The sequence below is a fragment of the Macrobrachium rosenbergii genome, chromosome 29, assembly GCF_040412425.1.
Source record: "Macrobrachium rosenbergii isolate ZJJX-2024 chromosome 29, ASM4041242v1, whole genome shotgun sequence".
In the NCBI taxonomy this organism is placed as follows: Eukaryota; Metazoa; Arthropoda; class Malacostraca; order Decapoda; family Palaemonidae; genus Macrobrachium; species Macrobrachium rosenbergii.
This window is the reverse complement of record NC_089769.1, coordinates 24,072,084-24,097,083: the sequence shown is the minus strand read 5'-3', so window position 1 is coordinate 24,097,083 and position 25,000 is coordinate 24,072,084. Positions and strand designations below refer to the sequence as shown.

At 36.8% G+C, this 25,000-nt stretch overlaps 1 protein-coding gene across 1 annotated transcript in view; it reads right to left on the bottom strand.

Moving 5' to 3' along the window:
* LOC136854674 (fat-like cadherin-related tumor suppressor homolog) overlaps positions 1–25,000 on the bottom strand; it is a 723,114-nt gene that overhangs the window by 82,419 nt on the left and 615,695 nt on the right. The window contains 4 exon segments of the mRNA XM_067131274.1: positions 16,011–16,246; positions 19,335–19,455; positions 21,327–21,463; positions 24,308–24,554. Coding sequence (XP_066987375.1) covers positions 16,011–16,246; positions 19,335–19,455; positions 21,327–21,463; positions 24,308–24,554 — 741 coding nt within the window.

Here is a 25,000-nt window from a genome sequence, read left to right as displayed (position 1 = left end):
GTTCACATCAACAAAGTCCTTTTTACCCTTTACATGCAATTTTCATAGATCTCTTCAAGTAAAATGTAACTCTAGGGCCATCACCCTACACATCCTGGATGAAAACCAGATCCCTCATGCTGTTTCCTCTAACGAACAGCTAAACATCTTTTAGGATATGACTGATTTATGAAGTTTAGGCTATCAAGCCAAGCACTGAGACACTTTCGGTCATGCATCTTAAGACAGTGAAAAGATGAAGTTGGAGTGGTTGCATTACAAGATTAAGATCCAGAAAATAAATTAGCTGAAGAACAAGGATACAGCAGTGGGACCGGGATAAAACCCACAGTTGCGCTATAAAGCAACAGTTAGAAGAGTTGCACAGCAAGATTTAAGATATGAAACAGGGCTGAAGGTAAAGGCTGAAAAGTGTAAGCAGCTAGGGACCGAAGGAACGCAGTTTCAAGAGAGATAACTGTCCACGCCCAAGTCACTGAGGGTAAGTGATTTTCAAATATTTTGAAGTAAAAAATACTGTGAATGATATCTAAAAACCAAACATAGTTTCAGATCTGGTAACCGTACTGCGAGGGTAATTTACCAAAACAAATTCAGTACAAAAATCAGGCTATAACTGACGTCAGCTCAATGAGGGAATGAACGTTATACAAATCAAGAACAACTGGAGGGTTTGCCACACGGAATGTGATGAACTGTTTACAATGACAAAGTTACGAAGTTCACTCACACACACACACACACACACACGCACACACACACACACACACACACACACACACACACACACACACACACACATATATATATATATATATATATATATATATATATATATATATATATATATATATATATATATATATATATATAATAAAGGCGCGGGTTTGATTTCTTGCCAAGGCTGAATGCTTCAAGAACGTTCCATTAAATGCCATTGTCATATGGTTAACCTAAGATGAGAATAATTAGTACCTGACTGTTAATCGGTTACAGTAGGGCATAGCTACTGTAGAGCAGTGCATATGACAGCAACCTCACCTCAGAAAATCCATGCTGGAAACCGAACGAAACCGTATAGTTCTTTTACGCAAATTACCCTAATCTCCGTAACAGACAAGAAAGAACACACGACAAAATAAAACTGACGGTTTCTTCATAACGCAAAACAGCCAAGACAAATACCTGTTGCTCTCACATAAAATCCTTATCACCAGAACTCCCGCGCCCAGTATTCCGCCCTTCAATTATGCACATTGGGCTTTCCTCCTGCCAATGAGCGTCGGTGTTGTACAGTGGGCCTCTCTTTTCAAATAAGATATAACTAATAATACAAAGAAAAATAAAGGAACATGCCCTCTCGCAAATACATAAACACACACACACGCATTATATATATATATATATATATATATATATATATATATATATATATATATATATATATATATATATATATATATATATATATATATATATATATATATAATATAGACTGACTGTCACTTATGCATGAGTAATATTTTTTAAGTATACAACTATTAAGCCTTAAATACCGTTTAATATCTACTTCATAACATGTTGGGACTAACTTACTCCCATGCGGAATTATAATTGACAAGAGCTTCTACCTGCTCAGGATTCGAACCTGGACGTTTTGGTTTAAAAATAACAATAAATATTGCGACTCTGACCATATTCCTCAAGGACCTCGTTAAGTCTCTCCGAATGAGCTTGCTAGGCCCCCGTTCAATCTATTTACTATAGTTAACATTGATACCCACTTACAGCTGGGGCGACTGGTGGGCGGCAAACTATGGTCCAACCATTGACCTGCGAATTCAAGACCAGTCTTTTCCAACCATGCTTCGTCACCCGTTTGGAAATATTGAGTAAAATGACCATACTTCACAAACAAATACAAAGCCAAGAACTGAAAATTCTGAATGCAACTTAAACTATTTTTCAAAGCCATACGAAGTCCATGTATCTATCGGCTAGTAATCTCAAGGTTCGTTTTTGTCATTTTCAAGTATGGTGAGTCTCCCGGGACGGAGCTCTCTCGGGGATTTTGTCTTTTAAATTTGTGCCATAACAATATGCATGCATTATGAAAGATAACAACAAATAATTTTATTGGGCTCGGGACCAAGAAACGAGTTACCTCTGACCTATAGAGAGACAGAAAATCTTCCCTGACCTTCCAGTATTCAGCTCATTAAAAAGTTACAAATGTTGAAGCACGCACACTGAGACTTGAGGAGAGGAAGTGGGTGGGAACTGCACATTTTACCTAACACCAAGTCATAAGAAAACAATGAGCCTTCTATGAAGGATGATACAAGCTGGGATATGGTTACCAATATAGCAACAGCACATCTGACAGTCTTCTCGTCATGAATAACACAACACGATGGACACTGGCTATACCTCCTAACAAGAGATGATCCTGTCAGCTGGGAGACAATATTCCAAGAGCTTGGCAAAAAGGCTGAAGTTAGATGAGGCTACGTCTTTGAAAGTTTGTGGGTGAAGTCATAAACAAAGTCAATAAATATGTTCTATTATTTACGACCATTTACACCTGATACAAATCTTTCTTCTAAAATCGTATTTATGTTTTAAATTTGTTGGTAGTTTATTGCGATGGGAATCGTGAATAATTTGTATCAATCAAGGTGAAAAGTACTTATATAAAATTCTGTAAAAAAAAAAAAAAGACAGTTACATACAGATTTATTTCTGAACAGACACCACCGCACAAATAGAAACACATACATACATACACATACATATATACAGTATATACATACATACATACATACATACATACATACATACATACATACATACATACATACATACATATATATATATATACACACACTCACTGTATGAAGATAAAAAGGCCCATAAAAACACTATATAAACGTTGCAACCATATATTTCGGATACTTCTGTATCCCTGTTCACCAGTGAATAGGGATGCAGAAGTATCAGAAATAAATGGTTGCAACGTGTATATAGTGTTTTTATGGGACTTTGTATCTTAAGAATGTACTGTTGGATTTCTATAAAAGACATTCATACTGTATTTTTTTTTTGTTAACCACGATGACCTCTTCTTTTTTCTACTTCATCGCACTTCTTGGATCCGCTTACCACTAAAAGCCTGTATCCGAACATGAAGTAAATGAAAAAGCTGTCACCTCCTGTGTTTGGATTTGAACCAGCTAACACATACATACATAAATATACGCCGGCACGCAAACGCAAACACACACATAAACACATATATGTGCATATTATTTGATATATCATCACTTTCTCGTGATCTTAAATGGAAAAACAAAGTCCGCAGTAGTACTGTATATATGTAGTATATTGCTATATACAGGAAGCTTTCGCCAGATTGATCAGTTGGCTTCTTCAGCTTGAAGAAACTTAGAAAGCATATAATACATTTAGGACAACATCTTTGAAAAATGGAAAAACGGCTTGTTATTCCTTCAGGAACTCCAGAATTGCTCAGTAGTAACTCCAGAATTGCTCAGTGGTCTATTAACAATTCTCTGGGAACGTTGTGGCACAGTAGAGGCTTTCATATTGGTTGTTTGTCTTACTGCTTGCTGGGTCTCCAAAACTGGTGAATTTGGTGGTTCTTCGGTGGTTCCAGAAATTGCTCTTACGTTGTTAAATACATCTGCAGGGCATAATGAGGAAGCAGAAGCAGGTGGAGCAGTCGAAGGATTCACTGTGTCCTGCAGATGTATCTAACAACTTTAGAGAAATTTCTGGAACAACCGAAGAACCACCAAATTCACCAGTTTTGGGGACCGGACAAGCAGTAAGACAAACCACCAATATGAAAGCCTCTACTGTGCCACGACGTTCCAAGAGAATTGCTAATAGACTACTGAGCAATTCTGGAGTTACCTGAAAGAATAACAAGCCGTTTTTCCATTTTTCAAAGACGTTGTCCTTATGTATTATAATTTCTATCTTTATTCAGACTGAAGAGGCCAACTGATCAAGTTGCCGAAAGCTCCTGTACATAGCAACATACTACATACATACAGTACTACTGCGGACTTTATTTTCCATATGTGTTTATATATATATATATATATATATATATATATATATATATATATATATATATATAAATATATATATATATATATACTGTGTATATATCATATATAATTTATTTTATATATATATATATATATATATATATATATATATATATATATATATATATATATATATATATATATATATATATATATATATATATATATATCAGTCTCCCATATCTGTATTAATGGAACCAAGGCCCTTGCAGATAATGAAAAATTTCCTGGTATGGTAAAAACAAAAAAATATTCTAAGGATGTAAAATGGCAACTTCGCACCCTTATTCCCCCTACCTTGTCCATACTGCATAACAGTAAACACTAAATATGCTTAAAAACAACAACCAACACACTTTAACAGAAAACTTGATGCAAAACCCCACTTTAATCTTATTTTCCCATACTCATTACCAAATATACTGAATAAATACAATTTGTAATACTTCATCAGGTACCTTCAGAAATTCTGTGGTGTCCATTACACACATACCCAAACCTTGCTCCTTTTCCTCCTTATCCTTGAACACGACCATCACCTCCTCCAGGAACTTCCTCCGATATAGCTGAATGAATGCAGTCATATTAGAAGGCAAAAAAATTGATACTAATTGATACTGGGTAGTGGTAGGATGCTCAGATGCACTGTCCAAAAGAAGCAAAGCCTTCACCCTATGTCAAGTAATGCCAAGGTCCTGTGTTGGATGACGAACAACCTCCTTATGAAAGTGATTATGGAACCTACCAGAGACAGTGTTGGAGGTGAAACAAACTTTTGTTGAAAGATACCAATTCACTGAGAGCTTATCCAACAACCCACGCAGGGCATGTGGTTGCTTTGCATGTCCAACTACCACTTGGCCATAAGTCTTCTTGTTAGAAAGCCCATAATGAATCTTGAACTGAAACAGCCAACCTTCAGACGCTTTTAAGTCCGCAACCATATGCAGTCCTGCAAACTTAGTAACTGCAGCCTTGGCACTGTGCATGTGCACACCAGCTGCCCTTTGCTGATGAAACCAGATCAAGGTCAACTACTCAACCTCTCTATAACAGGGTTTTGCCATCACACTGCTTGCCTGGCTTCTCGACATCATCTTCCCAAAGTCCGTCAAGTGCTTCTTCAGCTTGTCCTTGGAATTCCTGGTATCCTACAAGGTTGACTATGAAATGCTATACTCCTCCATTATATGTACCAGTGTCCAACCTGCGCTGATTCTCATGACAATTTTCAGTTTCTTCTGCAGGGTTAACATCTTCCTCACCCTTTTAAGACAAGGTTGAGCCAAGCAAAATATACACCAGACCACACAAAGCAGTAACAGGCGCCACAACAAAATTAACAGAATATGGGGAGAGAATCACAACACAATCACAGCACCCTCTGAAACCACAAATATAAAAAACTGACGCAGAACTGCAAAAAGAACATGTTTTGCTACCAGTTGTATTGACAATCTTGAATGTAGGCAATTAGAGGAGGAAATCTGATGATGATATCATGGCGCACACTGAATCAGCCATTCAAAAGCAAAACACTACAATGACTTGTACTGTCATATCCATTCCCTCCAATAGCAGGAAGGTGCTTGCCCAACCACACACCTTCTATCATATGCTTTTGTACTTTTGACATACCCATATCAGCCAATTAAAAGCAATGAACAAAATGACATTTCATGATGTGTCAAGTGACATCATTCTTCTAAGTCGATAAAAATTGCAAAAGCTCTCAATAAGTCATCCTTCCCTTTCCCAACCATCCTGCAAAACTTTCCCACCCATCCCCCCCACCCCTTGAAACTCCTTCTCCAGCCTTCCATCTCTGCTAATAACCGTAGAATGCTTATTCCCATAAGCAGTGTTATTAACACTTCTTTCAGCCCATGCACTTTTCCAATCCCCTCTGCACATCCCACTTAGCCTTCCGACCCCCACATCCCAGAAACTCTTTCCCTGGCCTCTCAGCCCCCAAACCTTTCTCAGCCTGTTTATGACAGTAAACATAAATAGGCATAAACATTTTCATCTACCCTCACAGCATTGCCAACCACTGGAGCATAGTTTTCTTTTTGTTATTTTTATGAACTGTATATGTTATACATAATATCTGGTGCTAGGGAGCCATGTGGACAGTGTCAAGTGCCAGATAAGATGAATGCATATAACCAATGGATTAATATATATATATATATATATATATATATATATATATATATATATATATATATATATATATATATATATATATATATATATATATATATATATATATAAACATTTATATATATGTACTGGGTGTGGGAATACCAAAACGTTAACACTCTCTTGAGGCTTCTCTCCTACACACAATATAGTCTATATATAAATAAATAAATATGTATACTGCATATATATTTATATTCTTAGTATATATATGTATAATATATATATATATATATATATATATATTATATATATATATATATATATATATATATATATATATATATATGTATGTATGTATGTATGTATAGAATCTACTGGTCGCTTTTCACCAGATACGTATGTAATTGTAATAAACACAATGCCCTCTTTTTGAATTCTTCACATTTTGGATACGCTTGTCACTAGAAAGCCTTAGATCCAAATGTAAGAAATATAAAGTATAGCCTGCCTTGCATTTGGATATAAGGCTTCTTATTGACAAGCGTATCCAAAAAGTGTGAAGAATTCGATAAGTTAAGAGGACATTGTGGCTATTACAATTACAATAACACACACACATATACATATATAGTGTGTGTGTGTGTGTGTGTGTAAGTCTGTTGTGTGTCTGTAATTTTGTGCGTATATGCTAAAATATGCATTCATTCCTTCTAGTATTAGCATTCAAACTATTCGGGTAATCTGTCCATCCTTACATGTATTGCAGCACTCAGTCATTTTCCCGTGCAAAACTGAAGACTGGAATTCGTGCGTGTCTTTATTTACGATGAAAATAAAGTAAAATGATTTATCTTCTTTCTGCTCTCATTTAGGCACCGATAATGACAAATAAACCATGTGCAACTACCATTCGTGCGACATAAATTACACAGCGTGCTCCTTCCTAAGAAAAGCAACCTGAACTCTGATTACATACCAGATGTATGATTTAGCAAAGCACTCTTCTTAACCATCAATATTCTTTTGCAGGCTCTACTCGTTTATAATGAGTAGTATAAAGTAACTGCATTACGTGAATATTCCTTCCCCTGGTGGCGTAATAAGCTGCACTGAATTCATTTCTTAAAGCTCTTGAAATCCAGTGAATATTCTTCAGAGAAATTTCATGACGTTGCCAAGAGAAATGTAATATGAGAGCCATTAACACAAGACCATTTCGCTGATGAATGCTCCTCGCCTCTTAGAGCCTCCATCATCTAGGGGCCTCCTTCCCTCCTGTGAGACACAAACCTATGACATTTTCTATATGAATACAATCGACAAAATCTTGAAAAGCAAGAGGAGTCGCTCTGCTCCCCTCCCCTTCCCTCCCCCGCCCCACTTTAAATTTAATTATTCCCCTCTGTCCCAGTCAGGTTTGACTTAGCGTGAAGTTTTTGAATGAACCACTTCTTTTATAGTCTTCCCTTGAAGTCTGTTCAAAAGAAGACTAAAGAAAGCTGACACTTGAGTCTTCATAGTCCGGCAGAGCATCTTTAAGGATGCAAAATCCCCCTCCTCTCTCTCTCTCTCTCTCTCTCTCTCTCTCTCTCTCTCTCTCTCTCTCTCTCTCTCTCTCTCTCTCTCTCTCTCCATATTACGCCAATGACTCCTTATCAATAGCTTGTCGATAATGTCACTCTATTATGCTCGTCAGCTGAGTGTGACGGCTCAAGTCACTGCATTTGCCACCATAGGAAGGAGGAAAAATGGGATAATCTCCGAACGCAGAAGTATAAGATTCTAAATTGCCTCTATTCACGTGTCAGGGAACCGTTGTATTTCCTTATTTTTCATTCCTCAGTTCGTCCAGGCGTGTAATGGATCCTATTTCAGAATGCAAGAAGGCTATAAATCGCCAATAGGGAATCTGGCTTTAATTTTTCCATCCCCAAAAAGGATTGGAATACTTAGCTCGCTCCTTTGTTTCATTCGAACCCCAATTTTTAAACTGACAAAGTCTGGCATCTGCAAGTACGAGTAAGATATCCATAAGCATGGCATGTATCTAACCACGCACACACACACATGTATGTATATATATACAGATATATAAATATACAAATATACATAAATATATATATATATATATATATATATATATATATATATATATATATATATATATATATATATATATATGTGTGTGTATATATATATATGTTCATAAACTTTAAGCTACAAATGTCGTTTAATTTCAAATTCACTCAACCTCGGATAAAACACTGAAGGGGAATTCATGCGTGATGAGTGATCTGTTACCAGGTGGACTCGAACCACTGTATGGTTGGTGAGTAACGACTTTTAAGTGACGCAACGATCCGTCTATCAAGAGATAGCCGAATGCGGGCGTCATTGAAAACTCGTCGTTCCCCGACCATTCCATGGTTCGACTCCATCTGGTGACGGATCGCTAATCACTTACAAATACCCCTTCGGTGTTTACTCTGAGATTGAGTTAAATTTGATATTAAACGACATTTGTAGCTTAAAGTTTATGAACACATATATATATATATATATATATATATATATATATATATATATATATATTATATAAACATTATCACTTACACAATTATTGTCCTGTGCATTAATACATTTAATTATAGGACCTCATTTAAACTGGATGGTATCTAGAAGAGATATTTATTCAAGATAAGCTGAAAGCTTTCCAGGACTAACGGTCCTCATCATCAGGCAGCCGTAGAATGACCGGACACGTGGTCCAGCTGTAGTTATATACGTATAGGGGAGGGAATTAAATCCCTTGTTCCAATATCATGTGCTGGCTTTCTTCAATCCTTTAATTATCCTCCATCTCCTGCGTAGCCCCGCCCTCGTGACCTTGGCCTTTCCCTGCCTGCGGCCTCTTCCAGGTGTGCATTGTACGTGGTCTCTGATGGTTTTGCATGTTCTTCTCTTTTGTTGTGTATATGATTTTCGTAAATAGGCTGTCCTCAAAACTGCTTCCAATGTTGCCTGCCTTTACATTATTTGCACGTGTTATGAAGGCATTTTCTATAATCAATCAGGCCGTTTCATTTGTGATTTTGTATAGGAAGTTCATATTCTCTGTCTATTCTGTGGTCTTTTTCCCAGCAGTGCTTGGCAACCGTCGACGACTGATTGTAGTGCCTAGTGTTTTGTTTATGTTGTTTTCCCTTGTTCTTTGCAGGAACTGAGTTTTCACCAAAGTAACGAACGCTCTTCACAGTCTACAGTAGACACGCTGCCATGTATACCGCCCCCTCCCTCCCTTACCTCTTCCCCCTCTACCGATTTTTTATTCCTATTTCATTCCTAATCGTGTTTTTGTAATCGCCTATTTGAAATTATCCATGTGTGTGGGGGGAGGGGATAAATAAAAACATTTGTTCCGGTCTAAATTAAACAGGCAAGAAAAACAGCTTGAAATGAGGAAACCGTCGTGGATACAAAGGATATAAAGCAAATCTGGTAAACACGGACAAATTAACTACTAAATTACCAACGTATATATGTACTTAATAATGAACGCAAAAAAAAAAAAAAAAAAATTTAATAAACTTCCCCCCGTATCGAATCTCCTTATGCTTTCTTTCCCTCCTTCACAACAATATTTTCATTTCCTTGAGCCTCTCCCTCATCATCTGAGGCCTGTCATCCTCGCTCTTTCATCCTTCCTAACCTTTGTTGTAGTCCTTTTCAGAGTCATTGTAAAGCTGCAGTATTTTTTTTTATTAAGATACTAGAGCTCAGCTTTAGCAAAGAAGGGGTAGAAAAGATATAATACGGCGCTATTTTTTCATCATACAGTGTGGTGGTATAGAGATTACAGTAATTACGTGGTAAATAAGTGGGCATAATATAATGTGATTGTCCTCTGAATAACGTTCTTAAATAAATAAATAAATAAGTAAATGAATAAATAAACAAATAAAAATGGCAGTTTTCAACCTTTTATGCACTGGGTCATCCGAACTACCTGACATTTTTTAGTACGGTTTTAACTTCTTAAAATGTAGAGATTTCCCTAACGACAGAACATAACCTTTCAATAAAAAAAAAAATTCACGTGTATTTCTGTGTATACATGCATATATATAATATATATATATATATATATATATATATATATATATATATATATATATATATATATATATATATATATACAAATATGAAAGTGGACCGGTCAAAAAGATAATACTCTTCGGGTTTTCAACAAGTATTTTTGAAAGAAGTTGCTAGCATCACACCCTACCCACATATATTAAAGGGTTTATATGCCGACGGCCTTTGACATTTCTTTATGAACACCAATCCAAGTAATAATCAGATCCAGCGTCACTTAATTTTGCTTAACAGACGACCAGCGCTAAGTTGCCGAATCAACGATGAATTAACTTTCACTTCCCTATACAATCCTCCTCTCTCTCACACACCTAATACCTTTATCAAGTCTCTGCAGTTCTCTTCACTATCATTTGCTAATGTTCTATAATCTGCAAAATCAGCCAGTCTTCACTACATGATCTCTTTATTTATCCTAAATTCTAGTACCCTGGTTCCTCCTACTTCCCCTAATTTCCATTAATACAGCGAACAGTCTGAAATCCATTTTTACGCCAAACGAGACACTATTATCATAAAAACTTCCTGCTCTCATCCACAATTCACATATCAAATAATTTACATATCAATACGAGTCTCATATTCTGCAACTTTTTCCCTAGTATACTTCAAGCAATTACATCTCAATACTTATATTGGTCTCCTCCTACGGCTTAGTAACACTAATTCTTCTCATATCAAGGGATTCAGAACTCTTCCCTTATCATGGTAGGCAAAATTGCAAATGACCATGAGGTAGCCTCCCACCAACAATTCCAACAAGTAAATTTTTCAGATTTTTATGACCTTCCAAAACCAATTTTAGATTTGCATTAACCCTTTGAACTTTAGAACTTTCCAACTATATAATATCCAATTTGGTCAGTATAACCTCCCCCTCCCCCCTTCTACACGCGCACACACAAAAAACTAAAAAAGATATATTCAAGACCATCCTTCCACCTATGCTAATTTCTTTGCAGCATTAAATTTCTACGCGTCCTATCTATCCAGCCTTCCAACTACGCATACACACCTCAGACAACCGTATATATGCTTTTATAATTTCCTTTAGTTTCCATCTCGCAAATTTTCTTTACAGATTCTAGAACTATTCAATAACTCTCACAGCCAACATGTCCCTCACTGTTTAAGACTAAATTCCAATATGAGTTTACTACTTCCATTTCTGCACCAATCAGACGAACATTTTCACTGTAACTCCTAATTTTGTGGTAACCTTACTCGCTCTAAAGTTTTTGACGAGTATCAACAAACTTCGCATTAAAGTAATCAATCCTTTACTCGCCTATTTCACTTACATATATTCTGTGACATTTCTCGCCTGTGCAATCAAGAAAATGTCCCTCAGAAACTACACTGTAATAAAGGCCATCTCAATAGTTTGTACAGTCTCTCTTACTTTAATGAGGTGCTCTCTCAGTATTCACAGAATCAACATATCTATGCTACCTTCCCAACCTTCAAACTTCCCATACATCAGGACAGTAATCAACTTCCCCATTCCCAAACTCGACAGATTTTCATTAGCCTCTTTGGGTCACGTGTCAAACTTCCACCTCCTCACTGAGCGTCTTTCGAAGACCCACCCCATGCTAATAATGAGCATTGTAAAGCAATCAATGAAATGCCCTAAAATTTGTTAGCTGCATACAATGTTCATTTCAATTCAGCTCTTTTCAAATTGCTTACTTGAAAATCAGAAATTCTGGAAGTACGTAGTGGATGGCAACACATACACAGTGTACATATACATAAATACACATAAAACATACATGCACACACATATATATACATGTATATGTATATATTATATATATACATATATACATACATACATACACACACACACACATATTATATATATATATATATATATATATATATATATATATATATATATATATATATATATATATATATATATATATAATATATATATAAAGTGACTCAGAATAATTATAGAGCGGCAGTGTAGTGGAGAGTACCGAAGATGTATGGTAATAAGAAAAACTTTTGACGGCTATTAAAAGCTTTTATGATGGAGGCAAAAACGTGGGTCAAACTATGTACATGACCGGTTTGGTGCAAAGTAAGTTTGAGACAAGGGTGTCTCATATCTCTTTGGCTATTCTATATCATTATGAATAGAGTGATGCAGTAAGTAAAAAAAATCAGATGTAAGTACAAAATTTTGGGATTATAAAATGAGCCGTGATTGTAATGTGGAATGGGTGATATTTGCAGATGATACAGAATTGACTGGTGGTGACAGTACAGAGAAACTGCAGAAACTACTGGAAGAGCTTGAGAGTTTTCGTGACGAGAAAATGGAAAGTACAAAAAAAATTAACTACAATAAGCTTATGATGGTAAATGGTCGAGAATTGAATGTTACTATGAATAGTAAAAGAACATAAACAGCTGATTCATTATGATATCTGGGGGTAAATTATAATGGAGGATGGCAGGATAAGAGAGTAGAGGTACGTCACATGACATATGTCGGAAGGAAGGTGGCAAGATGTGCGAATTATCTGCATTGCACACATGATATGAAAAGAAGTGAAAGGGTGAGAAATGTGTATATTAGAGGAAGAGGTAAAAAGATTAGCATACGTGAAAGGTTGGATTGTTTTGAGATGAATTGGTCATGCGGAAAGAATTGAAGATAATAGGTTGTTATACCTGCATAACTGAGAAGTATTATGAAGAAGAAGGAGAATGAGACCTAGAAAATACTAGATAGATGGAGTGAAAGAGGCACTAGAAAGGATGAGCCTCCATATCCCGGGAGTTTGAGAGTGAATGGTGCGTGCTCTGGGGAACCAGAGGAGTGCTGATGGGACTTCCATGGAAATGAATGGAGTGGCTGTGTTTAGAAAGTTTTCAGTACAAGCGATTCATTCACGATTCGGTAGTTGGAACGTGGGAGTGACAACTGAACTGGATTTTCTTTGGAGTCACCACCTGCCCTAGGCAGTGACTTGATGTTGAAAAAGACACAGGATATTTAATCAGATGATATTACAATTCACAGACATCTTCAATAACTATAGTCTACGATGAATAAACTCCCCGTTTAAACTTCCCATCGTCCAGCCTGGGGCCACCTCTCTTACTCCTGGCCCGTATACAGTATGTAAGTATTCACACTAAGGGTGGCTTAGTCCAAGCTTCACGACAGTTGCCAACCGGAAAGGTGCCACCAGAAAACTGTCACCAAGGAACGTACAGATGTCTTGTCGTTTGTATGGATAAAATTTACAGATATGCATGTAGAGAAAAGTATAAGCAATGGATAGTTGTGTGTATACAGAGACATGGACTAATAGAACTATATGTACAGGTATTTTAAAAATGGAATCATGTTTATTAAAAATATAAAGTATCTGCTGTTTTTCTCTTAAATAATCCACCACTTGGCGGTTCTCATCTTCCACAACAGATACAACTGTGTCCTTGATATTTTTTTCTTATGTGGCTTATGACTAATTAGTTGAGTGTTTGGTCCTTTCTTAACATCTGTTCAAATACCTATATGCAGGATGGCATGAAGTAATGACTGAAGATGATTATGCCAGCCATCTAAAGAACTGTTTGCTTGTTGGGTGATTATATATATTGGTGATTAGTGTATTCTTTGTATGTTACAGCTTATATTTTAAAAACTATTTTTAAATGGTTTTTCGAATTTTTTCGATTTTCCGAAAAACTTGTTAGTTTTTTAAAAGAGTACAGTGTATGGGTTTTTTGACAACTGCAGTATGTATACGTTGCGATGTGCGATGCGGTTGTCTGGGGTGGTAGCTGTAATAGGTGGCAGTTTTCCAGAGTGGCAGCTGTCCGGATAACCCCCTCTTACACTGCCGTCATTTTTGACGGTACGGGAACACGAGACAGTAAATACAGAAATACAAGCACACACATTACACACACACACACACACACACACACACACACTATATATATATATATATATATATATATATATATATATATATATATATATATATATATAAATATATATATATACACATATATACATATATGTGTGTGTGTGTGCATTTGTACGATGAGCTGAATATATCACATCAGTCATAATTCTACAGTGGAGGAGCTATTCTAGTCCTAGACGAATCTGGGCGACCATTACACCTAAGCTCTGAATACCGAAATAATTTCCTAGAGCTCGTCCTTCGTCAAACAAACGCAAATAAAGCCTTTGTCCTTCGGGGCCTTTGTGTAATGAGGCGTAGTGGGTACTGCATTAATGCAGTCAATAATACGAGTAAAAACGTAAAAAACAGAGACCAAATCCGACATAAACGTGCAATTATCTCTGAGAGTTTCTCCGCTGATGGCCAGAGGTAACTAATGAATGCTCTCGACCCTTTCATCAGACATGCACTACTAGCTACCGGGTTTCTGGGTGGAATTCCTACGCAGAGAGAGAGAGAGAGAGAGAGAGAGAGAGAGAGAGAGAGAGAGAGAGAGAGAGAGAGAGTTTTACCATTCCTTCTATCTTTTATTTTCTTATTAATCAATTTCTATAGAAGATAATTAGAATAACAATCTAACTCATTATAGATGAATTAAAGGAATGCTATAAATACAGTATTTTAGTTCAACAATTATACACATAATTAAGCACTCTGCTGGTTTAACAGCCACCCAAGGCAAAAAGCTATTAGTGACGCAAGTCCAGCAATCATTTAATTTTCCGAAGGATATACAGAACAATTAACAGACCTACAAGAAATGCATTAATGCAGAGGTTGTTGATGTATGCTAATATCGAAAAAATGGCACAACACTGGAAAAAGGAATACATATATATATAAATATAAATATATATATATATATATATATATATATATATATATATATATATATATATACAATATATATAAATATATATATACAAATATATGTATATACTTATACATATGATATAATATATAGGGTATATAATATATTATATATACAAATATATATACACATATACATATATATGAAATATTATGATATCAAGGATGAAATGTAATGCTTTTTTTCACAGGCCTAGTCTGCTATTCCGCGGAAAAATATTTGGGACTCTTTTTATAATAAATACTGTATGTAATTGGGTTGTCCATGAACATGCACGAGTGAAATGCCCTTTATCATTATTTTTACCGATCTGAAGAATCAGCATTGTTTTAATTACGCAATATTTACATTTCACACTGCATTTCAAAATTTTGGGACCAAGCCATTTTTTATATTCATTGCATCATATTTCATGCTACTAACTCCTGATCAATGCGTATAATTGACAAGAACAAAGAGACTACAATATATTTCCTCACCATTACTCCTACAGTGACACATCTAGAAGTCTGATGAAGTTCATACAATATAATTAATCAGGAGGTGTATACTTATCTTCATCGAAAACCTATGCTATAAATAAGACAAGAATACGGAAATGTCAACCGACTGACTGATTAAATCTTGATAAATGATCGCGGCCACGCACTTGCCGCAGCCGCAGGTACCGGTGAAATAAAGCAGTTACCGAAGACTTACCGTCAGAGAGTAGTGGTCTGTTGTCTCTCGATCCAACTGCCTGGCGGTCGCCATGTGCCCACTGAGTTGGTCAATGGTGAAGTCTTCGGCACCATCGCCACTCAGAATGTACCGACTGCGGGCTGCTGAGCCTTCGTCAGCGTCCCATGCCATGACGGACACGACGTGTGTGCCCACCGTGACGCCCTCGGACACCTCCCGCTTGTACAGTGGCTCTCTGCAAACTGGGCCATTATCTGGAAGTCGCAAACAGAGAAGAACGATTAAAATTTACAGCTGGAGAATCTATCTAACGAGGTTTTACATTTACATGGTATCAAATGGTTAGCATAAAATATCACTGACGATCAAGACGACTTCATAAAAAATGGACTCATAGGAAGAGTAACCGTTCGTGTTTTAGAGACTAACGTAAATGGGAGAATGAAAATGAAATGAATGGGATTTGCGAAACGTCACGGTGCTTGGTAAAATAAAAACTGTTGCAGATTTTGGGGCGAACAGACTGTTATTGTACTTTAAAACTAATAAAATGATGGAAAATGAATAGAAGAGTTTTGAAAGGTAAAAAAATGAAAGTATTCAGCACAACAAATGGTAAGAGGCATAAGGAAAGCAGTGTCCATGTTGCTGTTTGGATTTTAAAGGCCTCGACAAAAGTTAGAAGGCTGGAACGCAGGGGATTGTTAGCTTCTGGAAAGTGAGTCCGAGCTAGGAAATATCTAGGATGAATGCCATAGTTTAAACGATAGTTTCCTTTATAGCCACGCGTTAGCAGTTACACAAAGTTTAAAGGCAAAAATTAACAAAAGTCACGAGAAACATGACGATGCAGGAAGCTGCTATACTCGTAATAACAGCAAGTGGAGAACTTGAAGGAAATAATTTTGCCCACGAGGGGAAATGAAACGGAAATTTTGGAGACTCGAACACGAAATAAAAAAATGTTGGAGGAAGTCATTGATATTTAAATAAAAGAGATTTCCTCAGTGATCCCAGTGCAGCTCTCGTTCATTTCCGGAACCAGTTTTAAAATATTTCTTGCAAGAAGCTCGAGGCGAGGAGGATGAATTTACTTCTTTACTAAATACGATAGTTTACTTTTTCAACTGAATATGATTAATTCGAGTAAACTAGCTGATGGAATGCTTTCAAAATTATTTGAATTTCGTATACTTTATTCAGGCAAGGAAAGGAAAACAAAGTTTCCTGAATAATTATCGTCCAAAGAAATGTTCACATTCATACAAATTTTACTCTTTTTTCAGTTTTTCAGTTGTGTATCTTTCTGTCATACACATTAGTCTGACGTCTTTTAACTATCTACCGTTAATGAGCTTTCTATCATCTGCCGTTGGAAATGTACGACTGGCTATGCCTTAAGAAATTTCTACCTCCTATCAGGATCCAACACGGGTCTCTCGAGTGCTAGGCGAAGGGCGCTTTCCAAAAGACCACGAAATATGACTAACACTTCACAAGCGATGCGTCTTCATTTCCAATCTGAGCTTTAAAAACAGTTAACTGATCATGGAGCTGGCTAGTCAAAGGAATCCTTTTCTCAGTGAGCATAAATATTACTATCTCTAAATCAACCCACGGTTAGCGTACATAGAACTACAATCATCAAATTCCCTTCCCAACTCTTTCACTTATCACACCTTGATACGCAGTGCAACTTGAAGCACAATTCTTCACGTGAAGTGGGTTGAAGGAAGGAACCTTTCAGCCCATCAAGAATAAAAGGTCACTCCTACTACGCCATTCACCAGTCGCCATTTATCGAATGTTTTGGGAGCGATTCATCGCGAACTTAGATAATCGATATTACAAACTGAGAGTTCCCGTAGGGGATCAAGCCTGCAATCAATGCATCTCACGTGGTGCAGTAAGCATTACTTAGGGGTTGTTTGCAGCGTCCCTACGTCCCTAGACGTACCTGCCTTTTAGTCATTTACTTAACCTCCATTTCAGCTTCCTTCTTTCAGTTTCGCTGTTCAACACCTCTAATTATTACTTCTTGGGGCAACTGTGGGTTTTTTTCTCAGTTCCACCTTTAGATCCTTGTACTTCATCTGCTTTATTTTCTGGATCTTCATCTCCTTTATTTTCTGGATCTTCATCTCCTTTATTTTCTGGATCTTCATCTCCTTTATTTTCTGGATTTCATTATCCTCATGTCCACCATCCACCCCCTCTTTTCACTGCCTTCAGCGCTGAATGAACGAAAATGCCCCGGTCCTTGTCTTGACAGCCTAAATATCATAAAATCATAATCATCTCGAACTACAGTCGACGCCCTGGTCGAATGTTCTGGGATCGACTGATCTCGACCGGAGCAAGTCAACAGAGGACCACGCCGCGTATAATCAGAAATAATGTCAAAATAATGTCCAGAGTATATATCGGTCCGTTCCCAGTGCACTGTTATTTGCCATTTACTTAGCGCATTTCACGGGCTAATTTCCTTTATGGCGCTGTTTGCTATTTGCATATGCAAAAATTTATATGCCACATTTTTATCCAATATGCAAATGGCGCCTATATAGCGCTATTCTGTTTGCTCAACCATCAGATCGGACGACCTCGAAATATATCATAGTGATTGTAAAAGGGAATTGTATTTTGAATAAAATATTATCGTTCTGTAATGAATACACATATTGTGATAATCCAATCAGTATTTGTACGCGAGCAACAATCAATGCGATCAAAAGTGCCCCTTTTTTTAGATCTGCCGACAATTTATGTTCACTGAAGCTATTATGAAACATAAAGTTGAATTACATGATTTACGTCTACTAATTTCGCAGAAATTCTGACGACAATTATAAATCTTTTGACATCAGAGCTTTCAGATGAGTACATTCCTTTTGCGCTGTATGTGAAACAATGGATTTAATCGACAGCATTTCTACGTTGTATAACATAAAAGAGTAACCTTCATAATCTAGAGGTGAAAGAAGAACGCTTTTATAAAAAATAACGATAGTAGCAATGAAAAAGCTATAAAAAAGATCAAGTATAACGCGTGCGATTGGAATTTCCTTAGAGAATAACACACTTATGTAAAGAATAGCACCAGCAGTGAAGAAACTATATATCCAATGCCAATACATGCAATGAACAATGCTATTTAAGGAATAATAAGTCTTCCAAAAGAAAAAACGTATGCGAAGAAAAAACAACTAAGAACCCTTATAAAGTAAATAAAAACATCAGACACTACATATGCAAACAATCACACTGGAGAAAACTTCAATAAAAGATACAAAATTAATTAGAAGGCAAACGGTCCAAAGACGAAACAAGAATCCCACTCACCGTTGATGTCAATGACAGTCACGATAACGGTGGTGTTGGCCGTGAATTTGCCGTCAGTGGCAGTGACCGTGAGGGTGTATTCGTCCTGGGTCTCTCGGTCCAAGGGAGCAGCCACATACACCTGTAACAGAACGAGCAAATACTGATTAACAGCTCTCCTACGGCTGGCCCGAAGGATTAGACTTATTTTACGTGGCTAAGAACCAACTGGTTACCTAGCAACGGGACCTACAGCTCATTGCGGAATCCGAACCACATTACACCGAGAAATGAATTTCTATCACCAGAAATAAATTCCTCTAATTCTTCATTGGCCGGCCGGAGAATCGAACGCAGGCCCAGCAAAGTGCTAGCCGAGAACGATATCGACCCGTCCAACGAGGAACATGTTAACAAGGATAGTTAGTCTACTAGAGAAAACGGAAATTTTAACGTAATTTCATTTATATGCATATCTGGGGGAATTATATGAGTTTTTCCATATCAAGCAATTTTCCAGTTAAGGGCGTTAAAATGTATAAATTTATCGAAGCAATGTATCTTGTCTGAAACAGACACAACACTATATTACACAGTAATACGCCTTAATATCACACTAAAAACTACCTGTGCATAGAGAAAACATGATAGGAAGATGGACCAAAATAAAATATAAAAAACAAACTAACACAAAAAGAAGAATTTAGGGGAAAACAGTTCCGTCACGAATCATAAGTTCTGTAAAGCAGAGCAAAGCAAAGAAGTGGAATGCTCTTACTCTGGACATTTCATAAGCAATAAAACTAAATTGAGATGGGACCGATCCCTTTACATGGGAGCTTGGGTTGGGAGGTCGTAAAACGATATTCAAAAAGATGTTTTGCCTTTCACTCTCCCCTTCGCCATTGCAAAGGAATGGCTCTTACGCTATCTCGCGAGACAAAAAAACTAGTAGTATTTTATATGAGTATAAAGCGAGGAATATTAACCTTCAAATCTGACACACAAACACACATATACATATACATAAATATATAAAATATATATATTATATATATATATATATATATATATATATATATATATATATATATATATATATATATATATATATATATATATATATATATATATATATATATATATATATATATATATATATATATATATATGTGTGTGTGTGTGTGTGTGTGTGTGTGTGTGATACGAACCTAAATCATGAGGGTCCTTATTAGTGTGTGAAACTTCAAGGACCCTAGGATACATTCCTATACACACACTGTTCCTAAGTAGCACATGAACCATTCTTACAGACACTGCACCACTCACCTTTTGAATGCTGCCTGGGCTTCCTTGATATTACGGCCCATTTATCCCAGCGCCTCTCGGGACCCTTCTAAAGCCTCCCAGCATTTCGAGGCTATAACCTTTTTCATCGGCCTGATATCTTCCACTTTCTCCACATATACAAACCACCAAAAAACATTATGATCCAGCTTTTCATCAAAGGATTTCTTCACCACATCGTCGAATCTAATCAGTAGCTTAGTTACCCTTGCAATTCCTATTACTCTACATTTACTGAGTTAATAATTCCTGCCAACAACTTCCACTTCTGTCTTTAAAGTGTGTCTACTACAAACATCACTCAAAAATTTACATTTTCAAAACTATTACAGAGGAATTACCCATAACTTTCAGTATCTGAGAAATAATAAGCTTATGTCTATGATTATGGCCTCAAGTGAATCAAAAACTTTAGTAATGATGAAAATAATAGGACTAGTATTAAAGGCCTTCCAAAAGCACAAAAAAACTCTACATCATTTGTAATCTGCTGATAACGTATGGTTAAAAAAATTCACCAATAAGGAAAAATATCACTACAGACAGCTACTTTGTTCTTCCAGTTGCAAAGGGGACGTGGCTAGCACGCTGCATTCGTGGGTGTGGGGGAATGCAGACAGCAGCAGCAACAGCAACAGCAACAGCAGCGCGAAAGTGGAAACTCACCTGTCCTGAGGCATGGACCAAGAAATGTCCTCCCAAGTCCCCGCCGGTCACAAAGTAATCTAACTGGGCAGGAACTTCGTCGGCGTCATCCACACTCAGTTCAAGGACGGCCGTTCCCGTCGCTGTGTCTTCAGGAACTGAGCAGAGAATGAAGAAACAAATGAGTGAGTCTTGAGCCAAGTTTAAAAAAAAAATGAAAATGTTCTTAATTTGTTTACATTGCAAGCTCAAAGTAGGAGCGATCAATTTCTTTTCTCTAGCTTCACACCTTTTTATAATGAAAAAGGATTATTGCTGAGGAAAATATATGTACGTCTTTTTCCCTAAAAGGATGTGGCTGTTATGGAATAGCCCAATGTAGCCTACATCTTCATGCCCAGCTACAGTTCACTGCAGTCGACTAACGACTACGTACATAATTCACTGATTATAAAACAAGGGCACAACACAAGGAATTTTAATTGAATATGTTCATAAATCGTCCCGGGCCTTTTTGTTGGACTATAAATAACAAATATATATACATATATATAAACATATACATATATATACATATACATACATACACACACACACACACACACACACATATATATATATATATATATATATATATGTGTGTGTGTGTGTGTGTGTGTATATATATACTGAGTGAGAGAGAACAACACTTCTTTTAACAATACATCGTGAGGTCATCGGCAGCAGCAATAATATTGCTGGTAAACCTGTGAATACGTTAATAAAAAAAAATTAAAGTCAAGCTAATTTACTAATCTGGCTACTGCTGCAAGCAATTTATCCTTTCTTTGGCCCGATAAGCAAACAATAGAGTTTGCACCTTCCTATGCAACCCGAAGGGTATGAGTAAGCTTACGTAATAGTTGGTAATATTCTAATTAGTAATTATTGTATACATCGGGTGTACCCTGCTATTGTTCTTACGTTCAAAAGGGAATGATGTTTGTTCTGTAAATTCTATACTTGTCATGAACTTACCCTTTCATTTATGCTCACTGTCAAGTAAGATAACAAACTATCAATCAATCAATCAATGAACAGTTCTCATACTTCTCATTACATATTATAAAACGCTCAATATAAAATACACATAAGCGCGTGCGTATGCCCGTGTATTGCATTTTCGAATATTCAAACCCGGATTTGCCTTCTCATCCAAAGAGAATTACATGGGATTAAGATATTAGTTCGAATCCTGATCAGAACAGTTTACACTAATCACGCTTAATTCCTCTGGGGGTTAACTATGCTCCAGGCCAAGTGAACTGGGAACGAACGAATAATATTTGCACTGCGACTGGAGTAAAAAATTAAAGCTAAGAGGCACGCACACACAAACACACACACACACATTATATATATATATATATATATATATATATATATATATATATATATATATATATATATATATATATATATATATATATACATATATATATATATATACAGACAGACATAATTATACATACATTATATGTATATAAATGTATATATTGTCACGAATGTAAGTCACCTCTCCCTCTTAAAGTGCAATGATGCACCAAGCTAATGCAGTTTACGTATTCTATTAACATTAAGGTAGGCACGTGAACAACACCGCTGCCTAACAAATACAGGTTATAGAAAAACACTGCCTCTTCCTGGAAGAATCTCGCCTTCCTCACCCTTCAAAAATAATCTCTTAATTCTCCTCCTTGACCTTGTGACTGCTCGAGCCTCTCTTTCAAGTACCACCTTCTGAGACACCAAATCCCTGCCGGAGGCATAGACGAGCCGGCGAAGGGCATTAATTCCAAAAGAGAAAGTGTCTGGGCCTTAACAGAATCACCATGTGGCCAGGGTACACCGCATGGCAAAAGCATGGAAAGCATAGAAAACAGACCACGAGGCATGCGGGTACTGCCACCTAGGAGGAGAGGAATCCTAATCCGCTGAGGTTTTAAAAGACGACGCCCAGGTGGCACTTGTCAGAAACGCCTGGCCCTGGACTCCAGACACTTGTCCCTTGCCTCAACCGTTCCAACAGAGCCCTGATTTCCCCATGTGGCTGTTTTGAGCCTAAGTCTTCCTTTGTGGTGAAGCACCGTAATTCATGCCCTCCCTGCTGGTGCTGAAGACGAGGTCCCCTGTCTCCTACAGAAAGGTAATGTACCCAAAGTGAGGTTTCAATCAGTCACGACTCTAAGTACGATCTTTTCAAGGAGACCTGATTTGTTTAGTGCAGTGGTAAATTATCCCAGTTCACATTCATTCCAGTGCCTAGAATCGAGTTGCTTTGGCACCTTATGTGCAACCCCCTCGATTCCAAAATTCGCTACTTAAATCTGTGTGAGTAACCGATGCATTCTCGTTTGCAGAAGGAGTTGCTAGCTGTGGAATCATCTGTTCAACCCTGTGCTTGTGCCCCTCACCCAACGGTATCCTACGAAGTAGATTTTTCCCTTTTATTGTTATTTTGTAACTTACTGTAATTTTAGTTATTCGACAGGATTCTGTTTTCACCCCTGTCTGGTTTTGCATATTCCCCATTCTTCTGATTTAATTTGTTAATAAGATATTTTAGTAAACTTCAAGTGTTTATTTAAACTCTCCCCACTGAAGTAAAGCCTTCAGCTTAACCTTTTTCTTCATGCTGGTTACCTGAGTCTACACCTGCAGTCAGCACTGAACCCAAGTGGTAAGTTCCCTATTCTTCCCCAGGTAAAACCTAACAATATCTAAACAAATAAATACATTCAAACACACACACAATATATATGTATATATGTATGTATGTACGTATGTATATATATAATTTATATATATATATATATATATATATATATATATATATATATATATATATATATATATATATATATATATATATATATATACATAGAGAGAGAGAGAGAGAGAGAGAGAGAGAGAGAGAGAGAGAGAGAGAGAGAGAGAGAGAGAGAGAGAGAGACTTCACTTACCGGCAGTGAGATAGGTGTCCCTAGGAAACACCGGGGGGTTATCATTGTAATCCTTCACCAGGACGGTGACCTTAGCGGTTGTCGAGAGGGGTTCAGGTCCCCCGTCGGTGGCCACGACGGTGAAGGAATACCTCGAGATCGTCTCCCTGTCCAAGGGAGCCGCCAGAGTGATGGAACCCGAGTGTGGGTCGATTCGGAAGGTCGTCTTCACGATGGTGTCTTCCTCGATACTTAAACTGTACTGAATCTGGAAGATAATAATAATAATAATAATAATAATAATAATAATAATAATAATAATAATAATAATAATAATAATTATAATAATAATAATATTACTGTTTACGTCCTAACGATAATGTCATTAACGACAATTGTAGCAATAATGTAAAATTTATGGGTAATAATAATAATGAAGATGATGAGTACAATGGCAGCTATAATAATTACATCAAAATAGTAACAATAGCAACCATAGCATCCGTAGTAAAAGTAACTCTAATAGGAATGGCAGAAGTGCTAGCAGCATCGGGAACAGCAGAAGCCTGATTCAATATCCGGGGACTTTTGCTTTCTTCCCTTGCGCCGCCCTTCCTTCCTTTTGAAGTTTGCAAAGTAATATTCACCCTGGTCCCCATCCTCCGATCAATCTTCCTCTAATAGGTAAGGGTGCTAATATGGAGCGGGTTTACG